We start from the raw sequence: 16,181 nt of genomic DNA, 5'->3' as shown, positions 1-16,181 counted from the left end.
GCCAGAATCAGGGCAAAGTGCACAGGAAGAAAAGTTTGCAGTGAAAATACCGGTCTCAGCAAAACCAGAGAGGGCTATGAAGGGTTGGAAAGAGAAACACAGAGTAGTCACCCAAACAGTCTTCTATTTTCCCTCTGAGAATAAAATAGTTTTTTTGGTGTCATAAAGACATGAACACCTCTCTCCCCTTCTTACACACCCCTCCTTCCAGCAGCTGCCTGTGTTTTGCAGTGCCAGGATCCATCCAGTTTATACTAAAGCATACACAGGGATACATGTTCTCTGTGCTGGTAGCCCCACTACCAGGGAATAGACGAAGAAATACATATCTCACCCTGGCAGTGCCTAGCATCAAATGGCTAGATTGTAGTGCCTGTTTTGCCTGAATATACTGTTTAATTTCCCATCAGGAAATTACAACCATCTTTAGATGAGGAAAAAAATAAATAAATTATATAAATTATTTTAAATTTAACTACAACTCATATTTGTTGTTTTTCTTGCTTTATTGCTGTAGCCTGCACTCCCCATTTCAGATATCACTTTAATCTGTCTTATTACAACCTTGCTCATTGTTGGACAAATGGATTTTTAATTTGAATGAAAACTGGCATTTTCCACATATTTTCATTGCCAATTAGAAGATCATCTTTTGTGTTAAATGGAGCTTCAATGTAAACTATACATAGAATATGAGTAAATGCAAAGAATGTCGATACCAGCAGAGGAAGGCAGATAAAGGTACGGTACCTCCAGGAATTATAAAGCACTTACTGGTTGAGGAAGGCAAAGAGGTATCTCATCACTATAAGGACCGACCTGGGCAAAGTGAGGAGGAGTTTGCGGATGTGAAGAGCCCTCTCATAGAGATTGTCTATTCCTGTAAACAGAAGAGAGTATTTTAAATTCCCTTTCATATTATGGTCTAAAATAACATTTAGTCATTTTACTTAATTTGACTCTTGACTCAACATGTCCCTGGACAATATCTTCTCATTTTGTATTATTAGAAAAATAATACCTGAAAGTCTTCCCTCCTCTTATTCAAATCACATAATATCCAAATAGTGTCTTTAATTATAAGAAGTGGCAAATCTCCCAAACCCTGTGCCATTTGCTGAGCTAGACAGCTCATGAAACCAAGATATCAGAACATAAATAACCTGAGGGAACATGCTTGCCATCAGTTTTGAATACAGGTTCATTCTCATTGAATTCATTCATTTGAATATGGATATCCGATACAATATTCTTATCCGTGAGCTTGTCTAATTAGTTTTCTTAATGAACCGTCTGGCTATAATTCTATAAATTTTAATAGACAAAGTAGGAGAAAGGTCTTAAGTTGTTTGGGGTGTAGACAACAAACACAAAGATCCCATGTACCTTCCTGATTGATTTTATAGCAATCCACCAAAATTCTTCTGAAGCAGGCAAAACAAAGTCAGCTTAATAAAAGCATCAGTTCTCACTATTTTGTAACAAGGATGCACTATTTCCTATGCTGGTCAGAACGATTATGTGACTGCAAGTGGGGTACTGATGGGATAAAAGAAATTATATTTCAAAACAAGTAATCTGTAAAGTTTTTACTCAATGTGTCTTCTACATAAATGCCATTGACAGAAACAACCTACAATTTCAGTTATGCTCTTTCTGTTAACCAAGAAAGAATGCTACAGTTAATAACGTCTAGGGAAAATCGTAGTAGACTAGATGAGAAATACTGCCCACTGCCATTGACAAGGATATTCAAATATCTGGAAATGAGAAACAGGAGCTGATGCCAATAGTTAAAAAAACATTTGAATCAAAAAAGTTATATTTAACAGTAGACATTTAAAATAAATATATTAAAATGTGCTAACTGTACTCAGAGTTCTTGGTGTTTATTCCTGCTCTCTGGTATGGCTATTTCTCCCAATCAGCATTTATTTGTAGATGCAAAGTGTGTGTTGACTTAGTTTCTTAGAAGACCTACTGGTGTCTAGTAATTAGTATTTTGGTACCAAGAATGAAGCATAAGAAGAGTATCAGCTGAGAGACTTCTGTCTACCACAGAGCAGTGCTGCACTTCATTAGGAAATGACAGTGTAGTAAACTAAGGGGCAAAAGCTGTTCCTACATCTGCGCTTATGGGAGATCCCCTGGCTCAGCACCACTACTGGTGCTACTCAGCACACTCAGCTGGGGAATAGAAGATTTGGGGATGGGGTGAAACAGCTTCTTGGGAGTCTCTGCAGAAACAGACCTGTCCACCATTGCTGGTATAAAGGAAATCCATTTGGATTGTGGCATTCAGCACAGAAATAGCAAAGACAAGCACTTGCAAGAGGAAAAATCCTATAGGTGAACACTGGAATCCTGGCCCTGGTGAGCTACCACTGACTGCATCAAAACTCATGGGGAAAAAGGCTGCTGTCACGTTGTGTAATTTATAACCTAATGAGTCACACTGAACCAAAGCTCTAGCTGAAAATCACTTCAAGCCATTACATTTCCTCAAATGGAATACGGGACTTGAAATTTATTTTTATGTTTCTGTTAAGTTTGAACTATATAAATCAAAAAGAAATATTTCTGGTTACTGGTTAGGGACAGGAGTCCTTGGCAGGGACCTGCTATGCCTGGGAGCTGTTTGCACATTTAGGATCCGCGGAGCAATTGAAATTCTCCTCTCTCTATTCTCAGGGCATGCCACATCTCAGACATGCTAATGCTACGCAGCTTCACTTCTGCTCTGGAGTGCCAAGTTACTCTTCTGCACTGCTCATGGTCACTGTTTTTAGCACGAGGCTTTTCTCCACCTGCCTAAACCCAGCAGCTCTCAGTGGAAGAAGCCTGACCGTATCTTCAGTTCCCGTTCCTCCAGCAGAAGCAGCAGTCGTTACTGCTACTGGTGCCTTGTGGTCTCCAACTCACCCGACCTTCCCCCTGCCAAGCCTGTCTGTGAATCTTTGTAGGTTTTGGTGGGTTTGAGCCTGTGTGTATGTGGATTTTCTGTGGAACAGGGTTCAGGTAGCAAGGTGCATTAGTTACTTCTTTCAACACTCCTGCCTCAGCAGCACGTCTGCACAGTGACGTGGTTCATCTTCTCCCGAGCCTCTCCACCCTGTGTGCTGGACATGGGAAGCTGGAGAGAAGTTGTGACACAGATCTGCTTTCTGCATTAAAACCTCTTCAGGCTGATTCCTCATGCTGCAGCCCTGCCTCTTCCACCCACTTCTGGAGACCTGCCCTGACCCAGGCTCAGTCACCACTGAATTTGCACTAGCACTGGCCTGAGAAGTGCACTGGCCTGACTCCCAGGTGGGTCTGGTGGCTTGTTCCGGTGGCTTGTTCCAGCAGTGTGCTGCCCACCCGGGTGTGATGGCTTTGTCAGAACTAATAAACAAAAACCAGAATGGGACACAGCGTCAACACTGGCAGGCAGGTACCGCACAGAAGCCGTCACACTCTCTAAAGGAGAGTCTCTGCTTTGTGCCAAATGCAGCTCTTCAGGCAGCTCCCAGACATGGCTGACAGGATGTGTGAGTCAGGAACCGGTCCCTGTAGGCACCACGGACCAGCAGAGGAGGCACAGGGAATTTGGATGTGCGTCCATGTGTTGAGCTCTCCCAGTTGCCCTAGTAGGGGCATTGCTGCTGCTGGCAGGTCACCCCCACGCCGAAGCTGTTACAAGCTGCAGATGCAAGGCCGAGGCGTGTGCGTTGCTGATACCTTCCTAGTAGCCCAGTCCCAGTTTCTGTGAAAGCCCCTTTATTGAAAACCCAAACCTCTGCCAAGGGGTAAGTTTGTGTGCTTTCTGCACTATTTCAAAAGGCTTGTTTATCTTTCTTAGCACTGACTCTGTTTAAAGGAGATACGAAGTAATGTATTTGCATGCTGCTTTTAAATGAGGAGCCAAATTTAATAGTTGCTTGTGTGCATGCAGTGCATGAGTATTTGGCTATGTGGGAAAGAAGGAATGAATACAGAGAGCTCTTTCTGCATCCAGACAGAAAGAATTTGCAGCTCTGCTGTTTCCCATGCAGAGGAAAGAGAAAGCATTGCTTTGCTTTGCCTACACAGACTGCATGGCCAAAGAGGACCCCAAGAGCAAATGGCCATCCAGGCTACAAACCGGCTGCTGCAAGGAACCACGGGCAGTCCCAGTACTAAAGTGTATTGCCTCTGTGTCCTCCTAGTACCAGAGTGTATATAACAGTGTCTTCCCTCTCCCAGTGCTCCTGTTGGAGGCTGAGGCTCTCTGTATTACTCTGATTTTCAAGAACTGCTGTTACTCCCACCTCAGCACACAGAAAGGAATCTCCCACTTTTCAGCTAAGAAAACTGAAGTACTGATATTACAGAACTTGTCCAAATAATGCAATAGTTGTCAAACAAAAATAGAAATCAGGAAACTTGAAAACTGATTAATTACTCCAATGATATGATTTGATTCCCATTCTCAAGCACAAGCAATAGGATAAGCCTCTGGCAAGGCCCAACCCAGAACTATCGTGTTTTCTCTAACTATGGCAGGGAAGTGAGATCTGTGTGAAGGACACACAAATACCAACCTCAAATCAAGACTACCACTGGTTAAAAATAAATATTAGAAACAATTATTTATTTTCTAGTTCCCATGTCTCAGAGCAGAGCAAATTTTTTGGAGCTCCTGTCTGACACACCTACATCCAGACCTGTCTCAGCCATGAGGGTCAAATCCACAACGAGGAGAATGAATCCAGCTTACTCCTGTCACTGCATAAATGAAAAAAAAGTATCAGCTAGCTGCCTCTTTATCAGCCACAGGCTAAGGTCCACTTCCCAGCAGCAGGAGATGGGCATAAATCCTAGCTACTCAACCCTCCTGTAAAGATGTGATTTTCAACCTCCAGGAAAGACGAAACACTGGAACCCATTTTGGAGAGGAGGTGCCACCTTTGCTTACTGCAGAGTTACACTGAGTCAATGAGTGCACGCTTTTCTCTTGCTTGAGAAATAACGTATTTTAACCACCTGACTGATGATGAGTTGACTCATGACGAGGTTTTTGCCAAGGTAGACTCTAATGTGAAACAGATTAAAGTGAACAATCTGCCTCTGAAGAGGAAAGGAAGCTTACGAGGGAAGAAAACATAATTACTAACAGAAGTCCCCAAATGCAAATAAAACAAGACCGAGTTATAAATGAAGGCAGGGATACATGCATCCTAAATAACATTAAGAAAATGTAAGTCAAATTGAAGTTTAATTAAGTAATAATCATGAAGTAGTGGAGCATGTAAAAGGCAATAAATATTCAAACATATATTAATTCAGTGCTTTGGTGATGGAGAACAAAAGACTTCTGCAAGACAGCAATTGCAGTTCCTCCCAAATACTCTGGGCCAACTGGACAGCTACAAGCCTTGATCATCCAGTTTAGTTGTAGATACTACAAGTGCACTGGCCACATGCACACATTTGCAAAGGGAAGATACTATTGATCAGAACATGTGGAAGGAGAAAACTGCTCTCAGCAAGGACCAAATCGTGCTAACCTCATAGCCAGTGCTGTGCAAGCTAAGCATATTTCACAGGCAAAGGTGGTGTAACGGAGGAAGAAGAAAGCAAATAATGGTAATGTAAGATCTCTCCTTTAGGATCACTGATTTGAAGGATAAAATCCAATGTGGTGCTGCTGTGTGGGGGTGACAGGCTCCTTCGACTTGGAGTGACACCTACTAGTCACAGAATGAGTGCCTAATGCTTTCTTTACACACACGTTGAACATCAAATGGGAATGAGTTACACTTGCAGATGCAATTTTTATGGTCAATTTGCAGCTGACAGGTAATCTACGAGAATATGAATTAGTGCTGAACTTAGCAATTTGTGCCTCTTTCCACTTTGGTAGATGAGCCCAATACAACTCAAAGATACGTATATATTAACTCAGCAATGCCATTTACCGCTGCTTCATATCTATTTATGAAGGCATTGCAGGAGGACAAACACAATGGTATCCACTGTCACTCGGGGAAAGAAACAGTTGTAATGTTGTAGAAACTTTTTCAGGAAGAGCTGACAACTCCTAATACAGTTTTTAACTTTTAAAGTAATAGTCTGGAAAAGCAGTAAAATCAATTTCTTACATAATATTTATGTGTGGAAGAAAATGCACACTGCTGGCTGCAAGGGATCAAAATGATGAACATTAGAAGGAAGAAATATGTAAATTTTCATCCACCCTGGCATCTTAGTATATCAAATTTAAGGCAAGGGAGATGAAACCAAGAATTTTAATGACTCCGGCAGAAGCTAAACAGTCTGGGCAGCTGAGGTGAGTCCACGGCCACAATTGCACAGGTATGTATATGGAAATCAACTATTATGAACACGTACAAGAACTCACACCAGGAGAGGAACTGCAGTCCTCAAGCAGTGAAGGTGAACTACGGCAAGCATTCAGCACAGCTTCAGTACCCTCTGCCTACCTGCAACTCCTGTTACAAGTATTTTGCGTATGTTTGGCCCAACCTGTTTCTACAACAGGGCAGAAAAGAAGCACAGCACAACTCTCCTCCCTTCCTCACCACCCCGTTTTACCTGCTGGATTGAGGAGTGCTGCTCTGAGCAATCGTGGCCACTACCTTCGCTGGGAATGTAGACTCATGACCCATAATGAAATGGATTCTTTATGTTCTGCCCTACCTTTCATGCTTGCTCTGGAGAAGTCAGAATTTGGACCCAATTTTAGCTAAAATAGTTCATAAGCCCCAACAGAGTAACACTGTTCTCATGAGTCTAATTAAAACAAATTGTCCTAAAAGTCAGTCGTTTTGCACTGCTTCCAATGTATTTCCAAAAGGGAAAGCATTAAATCACAATGGTCTATTTCATTGAAAATATATGCATAAATGTAAAGGAATTCCTCAGTGGCTGTGCTGAGGAAAGGTTCATTTTGCAGCTGTAACCTCAATTATGCTTGACATCCATAACTAAGTATTTCAGTTTCAAGAGGCAACATTTCATTTCCATATAAAATGCGTGACATTCTGCCCTCACAAAGTTTTACATGAAGATTAACTTTATTTATATTTTTTTTCCTGTCCCTCTTTTAATAGCAATTTCTGCCACCAATTAACAAAAGCACACTGGTATTTATCTAAAAAAAAAAAACACATTTGAAAACAACTTAATGTTTACTCTTTTTCTCACTGTTCATCAGGAAGCAAATGCAATAAGCATTAAGAGTACTTAAATCCTTTTAAATAAAAATGTGATTGCTTTCTGGTCTTAACACACTTGGTTGTGACCTACAGAAGTTGTGGTAACCTCTGTTCTCACAAGGGAAATGGAGCCTCTCCCATCTCCCACAAAAATGAAGACCAAGACACTTGGTAGGTGAGGAAACTGGTGTACGAGGGCCGTGTGGGCACAGAAAAATAAACTAACACAGCTATGACAGGTTCAAAGTCTGTAGTGGTAGAAAAAATCTTGCCTCGACTGTCTTCCTTTTTGCAAGATATATGAAGTGTTAGGGTTGAAAGAGAGCAATGGATAGCAATGGAAAGCCTTTGAGACAGACAGTTTCTAATGTTACGTGCCATGCAGGTTCTATTTAAATTGAATGGTGACAGGTAGTATATTCTGAAATGCTTGCTGTTTTTTTTCCAAATAAAAAAAGCATCTTATTCCCTGGAAGTAGTGGGCCAGTTAACGAAGCACACAGACTAGGTACACAGCTGTAAAAACAGGCCACCCCAGGCTCCTCTCAGATAATCAGAAGATGCAGACACACAGCTCACTATTCGCAGTGTGTGATTCTGGAGCTGGCTGTGGATACAAGGTACAAGAGCTGTTTCTTTCTCTGATCACACCACATTCAAAACTCCCACTGTGACAACACAAAGTAAAACCACCCCAACATGTTCAAAACAAAAATCCCTTTTGTCCAGCTGAATTCCAGTTTTATGTCTTCTCCCTCCACTGAAGGGGGGCATTGACGTGTTGTTTCGGAGTGCCCCTGAAGATAACCTCGTGGAAACCAAACCAAACAACACAGCCCCGCTCTCTCTTGTGTAAATATCTGTCTTCCTCCAAAACCTGTCAGAAATATATCTGGGACTCATAGCAAACGTTATCGTGAACAAAATTTCTTTATTTTTTGCAATCGCAACAGTACAAGTCAAATCCAGCAGAACTCAGTCACTACACCTTGTTTTGACAAGATGTTACAGGGCTGATAATCCAGGCTTAGCAGAGCCTCAGAGAACAGGCAGTCTAAACCAGAATCAGATGGCGACATCTCTTCCCCTGTAATGCTCCAGAGGAGGGCCACGAGGATCCTCAGAGGGCTGGAGCACCTCTCCTATGGAGACAGGCTGAGGAAGTTGGGGTTGTTCAGCCTGGAGAAGAGAAGGCTCCAGGGAGACCTTACAGTGGCCTTCCTGTACCTAAAGGGGACCTGCAGGAAAGCTGGGGAAGGACTCTTTGTCAGGGGGTGCAGTGATAGGACAAAGGTGGATGGTTTTAAACTAAAAGAGGGCAGGTTTAGATTAGATATAAAGAGGACATCCTTCACTCAAGAGGGTGGTGAGGCCCTGGCACAGGCTGCCCAGAGCAGCTGTGGGTGCCCCATCCCTGGAGATGCTCAAGTCCAGGCTGGATGGGGCTTTGGGCAACCTGGGCTGGTGGGAGGTGTCCCTGCCATGGCAGGGGGTTGGAGCTGGGTGGGCTTTGAGGTCCCTTCCAACCCAACCTGTTCTATGATGATTCTATGAACACAGTGGAGTGCAACTCTACTGACTATATGGCCTATAATAACACATATACTATCTCCACATATAAGAATCACCATCTCAATTTTCCTATTGCTTAGTCAAAATAATGGAGTCATAAAGAGATCCAAAGGGTAGAGTCTGATAGCAGAAATTTTGAAAAGAAAATCTTGTACAAATGTTAATGATGAAAGTGATTAATCTTTTGAACAGCTTATCTAAGAATACGGTAGATTTTCTGTCAACTGAAGCCATTAAATCAATACATTTTACCAGCAGACATGCTTTAATTCATCCACAAGTTATGGAAATCAGCACAGAATTATTAGGTAAAGTTCCATCACCCCTGTCATGCTGAAAATCACTCAGTCAAAACGATCCCACTTTAGATTTCAATTTCTATGACTCACAGGCATTTTCTGGGCTGTGACATTACGGTTAGCTAAAGCTGAGCTCAGGCAGTACCAAGATTATGCTTTCCAAAATGAGGGTGCCTGTCTCAGCATCCTCCTTAGTGTGGTATCAGACTGTTCAACTGCAGTGTTAAGGTCCTTCAGGACTCTTCAGAACCACTGAGGCTGTGAATAGCAACAGCCGCAGAAAATCACGCAGGTCTGTCGGACAAAAACCATAACATTGCACACAGAACTGATCCCAGCAATCCACACACTTGTAACCTCCAGGCTGAATTACTGCAGTCCTCCCTGTCTGGGAAGGAAACCACACGTGTGGGGTTCCCCCTGGCATGGAGCAGAAAAGCCCATCTGCTCGCCAGCCTGGATCACTGGGAACACACCAGTCTGCTGTCCTGACTGCGGGGCTGTCTCCTTTGCCAAAATGGCACAGTTCAGAGAGCCTGCCCTGATTAGTATTCCAAAAGGACTGGCCCTTGTTACCTGTGAAACTGTCCACTGGCTCCATTTGGCTGAAATAAGCAGTTTACAAAGGAAGGGTTCAGAGGAGGAAATTCTTCCACAAAGCTAGGACCTCTGACTACTTCTGATGGACCCGCAGGGAACAGAAAGCCTACTGATGGTTGGTTTGGCCTCACACCTCCTGAACATCTGCAGGGATCTGTGAACTGGAAAAGGTTTTGTGCATGCCAGAGCAATTCAGCCATCCACTGAGAACTTCCTAAATTACTACAACCTTTCAGCGTCCAGCTATGAACACCAGCAGCACACAGACCCATACGCTGCTCCTCTTGGGCATCCCATTACAACTTGGCAATTCTTGTGTGCTGGAAGGCAGACTGGGCTCTTCTGCAGACAATATTCAGCTGCTTCCTTCTGTTCTTGCACTGAATAGTTTTCCTGTTGGTTGGACCTGGGTTTTTAAGCTAAGCACAACAAAGGAACCATGCAATGCCAAGCGACTAGTTACTTATTCACCAGCACTGACTCCAAGCTGTAGGGCATGAAAACCTTTGTGAAATGTAACATACACTGTTTGCATGGTCATGACTTCATCCCCTTCCGTCTGCCTCAGTGCACAGAGGAAAATAATAATGCGTATAAATTTAACTATCTCCTGTATACCAAAAGGTTTTCTTCCTGCTCTATTAAACAAAGAGTTGCACTGTACATTAATCCCACTGGAAAAAGGGAACAACCACAGCTGCAAGTATGACTAATAACTGACCCAGACTGTTACAGATGGCAAACAAATTGTCTCAGAAAAATCTGTGAAGATAGCTCCCTTTTCGGGCTGCTATTGTATATATGAAAGTAAAATTATATCGAGAAATAAATAGAGATTTCTACTTACTGATACAAGAAATAAGATCATTAAATCTTTCCTTAGGAAAGACAGGATTTTCCAGCCCTCGGAAATAGAGCTTCAGTACTCCAGCAACTGAGTTAATGTCGTGGTTACTTTGGTCATCTGCCAAAGGATTTTCACCTTAAAAAGTAAATAAAGTGAATCAAACACATGCAGGAGCATTCTTGCATGCAACATTTTTATAAATGAATGACTTTTTTTCTTTGTTTCTTTTTTTGTTTTGTTTTGTTTTTACTATGTGGGAGGTGACAAGACAAGCATTCAAGTAAGATAATAAACATTGCTTTAGAAATCCCAGGCCTTTCACTGTAGAAATTACACTGAAAACAGTAGCCTAAATAAAGCTTCCTTTACGTTACATAACGTAGTGATCTCTTAAGTCCTGAACTTCCAACCAGGTATTTATGAACATGCTATGATTTACTAGTAGTAAAATACAAAAGCTGTATGTTCTTAACTGAATAGAGTTTCTCAGACTATTCTTTGGGAGCTTACATAAAACAAATGGATTATCTAACTCTTTGAATTGCAAATTTGTCTTCATTATTTAAAACTAAAGCATTCAGGAATATTTACAACCATTCAGTGAAAAGACTTTATGGAAGCTGAAAACCTAAGGCCCATGATTGACCTATTTTAAAGACTTAATCTTTATTTTGAAACATTTTAAAATGTATGCACTTTCCAGACTAACAGTACCTAGAAGCACTGAACAACAAGGCAGATGCAGAAGTTGTAGAGCAGGAGAACACGCCCTCACTTAGCATGTAAAAACAGCTTCTTCATCTATCTTGTTAAGGACCAGATCAAGTTGAACAAGATATGCAACTAATATTAGGGAGAAAAATACTAGGCATCTTTTTTCATGCTTTTAGTCATAACGTTTATTCCTTGAAGAGTTTTCTCATTAGCAGATGATCTGCAAAAGTTTCTTCTGGAAACTAATAAGAAAAAAAAAAAAAAAAAGGTTCCAAAACCCATGAAAAGAGAATGTAAGATGAAACAAACAAACAAACAAAACTAAGTAACTAGTGTTGCTTTAATGTAAGTGGGGGATTTGATTGGAAATGCCCTGGATCCTGTCTCCCCTAGCAGAGGAATCCTAGGTTTGCTGTTTCATTTTACATTCATGTGTAAAAAATCATTTTCAATTCCTGGTATCTTTCCCATAATTCCTCCTCTGGGGCTGAAGTTTCCTTGAGGAACGAAAACCGTGGTTAAAAATGGAACAGCTCTTTCACAGCCTGTATTTGTATTGATCCTGTATTTGCACTGATCATGATGTCACTTTGGCAGAGGGACTAGGAACTCGAGCACTCATATTCCAGAAGATCAAGCAACAGCATTCTCAAATTGCATTAAGTAGTCTCTTGAATGTAATTAAAAACATAATCTTTCCTTTTTGAGGATCTTTACAATAAAATAAAGACTAACTTTTCCTTGCAGTTTACCATAACAAAAGACTAATCCAAGAGACACATGAACGTCTACACAAAAACAACCCCAAGCTCCTGACATAGTATGAGAAAAACATGTATGTGTCATCATTATACTTCACCTTTAAGCATATGACAGTGCAAAGTTTAAGGTGTATTACAAAAAGTGAACGAAATTCTTAAACAGACAAGAAAGTAATTAGAATTAAAAACATTTTAAGTGTCAGATATTAAGGAGCTTGAATAAGTGAAAATGCAATTACCTCTCTCAAATGAATTTTTAATATCATTGACTTCCACCTGGGAACCAGACACTCTAAAAATTCCCTGATGCTGAAGACCTGCAGCAAAGATGGGAGACAACGGTGGGAAATTAATCTATTTTATAAATACTTTTCACCTCTAGTTTTAAAACAAAGCTGTAGCTGTAAATGCATCATGCAAAACATGCACGGCTAACTTCAGTAATGATATGACATAACACATTCCATTGCTTACCATATAAATTGATAAATCTGATACAGCTTTCCACAATGAGAGGAATGACTTGTCCTGAATCCTGGAAAAGCAAGAGAAGAAAGAGTGTACTGCAGATGTGAAAAAGGAAACCTCCCTACTCTGGAATGAATGTGAAAATGGGTTTTCTTGGTCAATCCAGATGGACATACAGTGCTGCCAAAAAAACACATAAGAAAATATATAATATCTAACAGAATTCTCATCCCATTTAGGGACGGAGGGAAAGGAACAGGTGAAGAGAAAGGATTAAGGTTCTTAATGAAAATAATTGAATCAGGAAATTCACAAACTTCGTTCTCTAACTCTGCCACTGTATCCGGCTAACACTGTATGTGACATCTAAGCTCATGCATTTATTTTAGATTTTTGAAGCAAAATGAGTTAAAGCAGTGAATTTGCCTTTAGTTTATTATTGACAATAATACTCCATGAAGAAGATGATCCTTCTGCATTTATTTAACTTACCCCATTTTTCCCCAGAGGAAAAAATCTTACGTGGGCCTAATTACATAGGGTGTAATTACTGGAGGTGCTCTTTTTGTTTGCTAAAAGTTATTGTCAATAAACAGTTGACAAAGTCTTCTCTGGATCTGCTGGACTATCAGAAAAGTTCTTGGAGATGAGCTACCCAATGACATTGCATGGGGCACTTACTAGCTGTCTCCCTCCTGACCTCCCTCCTGATTTCTGTATCCTAAAATACAGCAGATGATGTCTTGGCACATTATTTCAGGCTGCACTAACTCTGGTAATACACTGAATGGTGAACTGCAGCCACTTTGAGTTAGGAACATTGGTTAGCTGCCCCTTCAGCACAAAGGCATTGGGAAAGGGAGGTCACAGCCTGCTCCTCCCCACCTTCAACTGGCAGAATCACTGAATCATCTAGGTTGGAAGAGACCTCCAAGATCACTGAGTCCAACCTCTGACCTAACACTAACAAGTCCTCCACTAAACCATATCCCTAAGATCTACATCTAAACGTCTTTTAAAGACCTCCATGGATGGTGACTCCACCACTTCCCTGGGCAGCCCATTCCAATGCCTCACAACCCTTCCAGTAAAGAAGTTCTTCCTAATATCCAACCTAAACCTTCCCTGGTGCAATTTTAGCCCATTCCTCCTCGTCCTGTCACCAGGCACGTGGGACAATAGACCAATAATGAATCAAAGCTCTGGATCTCAGCCATGGTCCAGCAGCCAACTTATAGGTTAAATATCATTAATTATCATCTTTAGTTAAATAGAGATGCTTTAATAGAGGAGAAAAAATGCTGGTGGTGGTAGGGGGAGAGGATGACTACACACTAATTTTCAGTGAGCTGTCTTTTTCCTTCAAACTGCTGATTTTCCAAAAGAACCATCACGGTCCTTCAGTTGTTTTGGCACTTTAAAAAATGGATGTTTTACCCCATGCACATTAATGACTACAAGTCATCAAATATCTATTAGAGATACAAATCATATGATTAAAATTATGCTTGTGTTGGAAAAAATTACTGTTTCATAAATAATAGGTACCTTCAAATTTCTTATCTTAGAAGCTATAATTTTTCTTTCCAAATGAATTTCAAATATGTAAGCGCTCAGAGAATTGACTAATTCATTTGAAAGTTTAATATAAAACCAGTCTGTATTATAAAATCATGAATTCAAAGGCACCCTGTAACTCAGCATACACATTTTTTCTTACTAGTCCTTCTCATTTTCATGCTAAATTACACTAACAGGAAGTTTATGAATTAAGCCCAAGCAGATGAAAAGCCAACTACTAAAAAAAAGCGTTTGAAAAATAACACACATTGAAGTAATGAAACAATGCAATTCCTGAGGCAACCTAACTCCCGTTTTTCTGTGTACTGCATATTGTTTTAGTGGGGTTTACAAAAGACTGTAACAGTAATGATGCTATTTAAGTTGTGGCTTGTTTATCTTTTAGATCAAAACCTAGCAAACACTGGTTAGCCAAGAACCACTAATATCTTTCTGTTTGAGTAGTGTCATGATTCAGCAAGAGATGAACAAAAAAAACCAAACAAACATGGAACAGGTCAGTTGCTAAATGAGGAATACACAGTCATCTTCACAGACATTGAGCACGCTGGCCCTCCACAAAAGCAGAGTATTAGAAACATGCCCAACATGCACCCATATCTCCTGTTAGTACACTGGTTCATGCAATAAATGTAAAGCCTCTGAAGAGATGGTGTTTGCAGTAAGAAATTACAAATACATTATTTTCTTACTTGTTTCTTGGGGGAATCTGCTCAGAACCACATACAACTTCATAGTTAAGAGATTCTTTTAAATAACATAAACCAAAATCTTTGGATTTGGGATCTAATGACAAAAAAAAGTCTGAAGTAACAATTTGTGTTGGTGAAATTCAGGAACAGTGACCCTACTGCTACTGTGAATTTAATCTGATGTGTGTAGTCAGTGACTGTACGTTTGGGACTAATTATTGCATCTGATGATGCAAAAATGGAACAAAAAGCAATTTGCTGTGATACTGTATTTCACTAGGTGTAACCCCTCATGTGTGTCAGAATGACACATCCCTATGAGGAAGGACCCGTTCTTTGTGCAGGGATGACTTCCTAGGTTAGCTCCCACACTGCCAAATCTGTCATAAAACTACCTACTTTTTCCTTTTGAAAGACTATGTAGAACTCTCCGCTTGCAAGTAAGCTCTGTCACCCACGCTGCCATGTGGTACAACCCTCTTCAGCGTGAGAGAAAACGACAGGGTAGCATTTCTCCAAATTTCCTCTCTTCTTCCCTAATGCAGGGCCTTTTTGCTGTGGAATTGTTTTTTTCTCCTTACTTTCTCCCTTGAGCAAGAAACCATTCATGATATTAATCTCTGGCACCATGTGATGATTTCCTGGAAGTCTTTGCACAACACAGCACCACCAGCATAATAATAATCATAGTTTTTCCACACAGTTGTACTGAGGCTGGTTGAAAGCTCAGTTCAAAGACGGCTAAACTATTTTGGTGCCACTGAGCACAGAATTTGTTTTGCGAAATATTTGCTGCTAACTATGCTGCACAGAAAGAAAAAAAAAGGACACATATAACATTCAAATTCAGTTCGCAGAGCTTGCAGTCAGGAATTCCATTCACTGCATTTATAAATGTATTGCTACATATTTTTTGAAGCTTGCTTTCCTTTATCTTTGTCAGCTGGTGTCCAAAGCCACTAACTGACTGTGATGGGGAGGTGTTTGTTAATGAATAAGGGAACATCCATCATTTAAGACTACAATCACTCCGCAGTTATGCCAAGTTCAGTTTTGCCTGCTGTACTCGTAATATCATTTCTTAATGCAAACTTCCCCCTTCAGCTTAGTGAAAGAACTAATTTAGAGCCAGGCGTGAATGAAACCCGAGAGTGAGGCAGAGATGGTTCTCTTTTCACCAGAACTATACCTGATGTCTTGTGTGAGAGTTCCTTCGGCCTCGGCTAGAAGCATTATTAGAAATAAAAGTATGAGAAAGAAGAAGATAGTAAATACAGCAAAGATATAAGATCCGTAATAGTGGTGATCACAATTTCACGCAATATAATAAATTCCTAAAGTCAAAGGAAGTCAAAAGCTGGATATCAAACCCAGGATGATACTGCTTCTTCATAGACTTCGAATATTGAATGTAACTAAAATGGCAAGCCAGAAACTGTGCCAAGTCG

The 16,181-nt window shown here is 40.7% G+C and overlaps 1 protein-coding gene across 3 annotated transcripts in view; it reads right to left on the bottom strand.

The window, feature by feature from the left end:
• Positions 1–16,181, bottom strand: part of SRGAP1 (SLIT-ROBO Rho GTPase activating protein 1) — a 149,050-nt gene that overhangs the window by 17,286 nt on the left and 115,583 nt on the right. For 2 of the 3 annotated variants that reach the window (XR_011807390.1, XM_027456418.3), the window contains 4 exons: positions 12,467–12,527; positions 12,232–12,309; positions 10,518–10,652; positions 775–880 (listed from right to left, as the gene is read on the bottom strand). Coding sequence is in view for 2 of the 3 variants with exons in the window: in XM_027456418.3 (XP_027312219.2) it covers positions 775–880; positions 10,518–10,652; positions 12,232–12,309; positions 12,467–12,527 (380 nt within the window). In the remaining variant the exon portion in view is untranslated. Of the gene's footprint in view, positions 1–774; positions 881–10,517; positions 10,653–12,231; positions 12,310–12,466; positions 12,528–15,922; positions 15,957–16,181 lie in introns of all 3 variants that reach the window. The other variant, XM_038183303.2, reaches the window with a different exon arrangement.

The sequence above is a fragment of the Anas platyrhynchos genome, chromosome 1 (genome assembly GCF_047663525.1).
Source record: "Anas platyrhynchos isolate ZD024472 breed Pekin duck chromosome 1, IASCAAS_PekinDuck_T2T, whole genome shotgun sequence".
NCBI lineage: Eukaryota > Metazoa > Chordata > Aves > Anseriformes > Anatidae > Anas > Anas platyrhynchos.
Note: the sequence above shows the minus strand (reverse complement) of the source record. Positions and strands in the feature narration are given on the sequence as shown.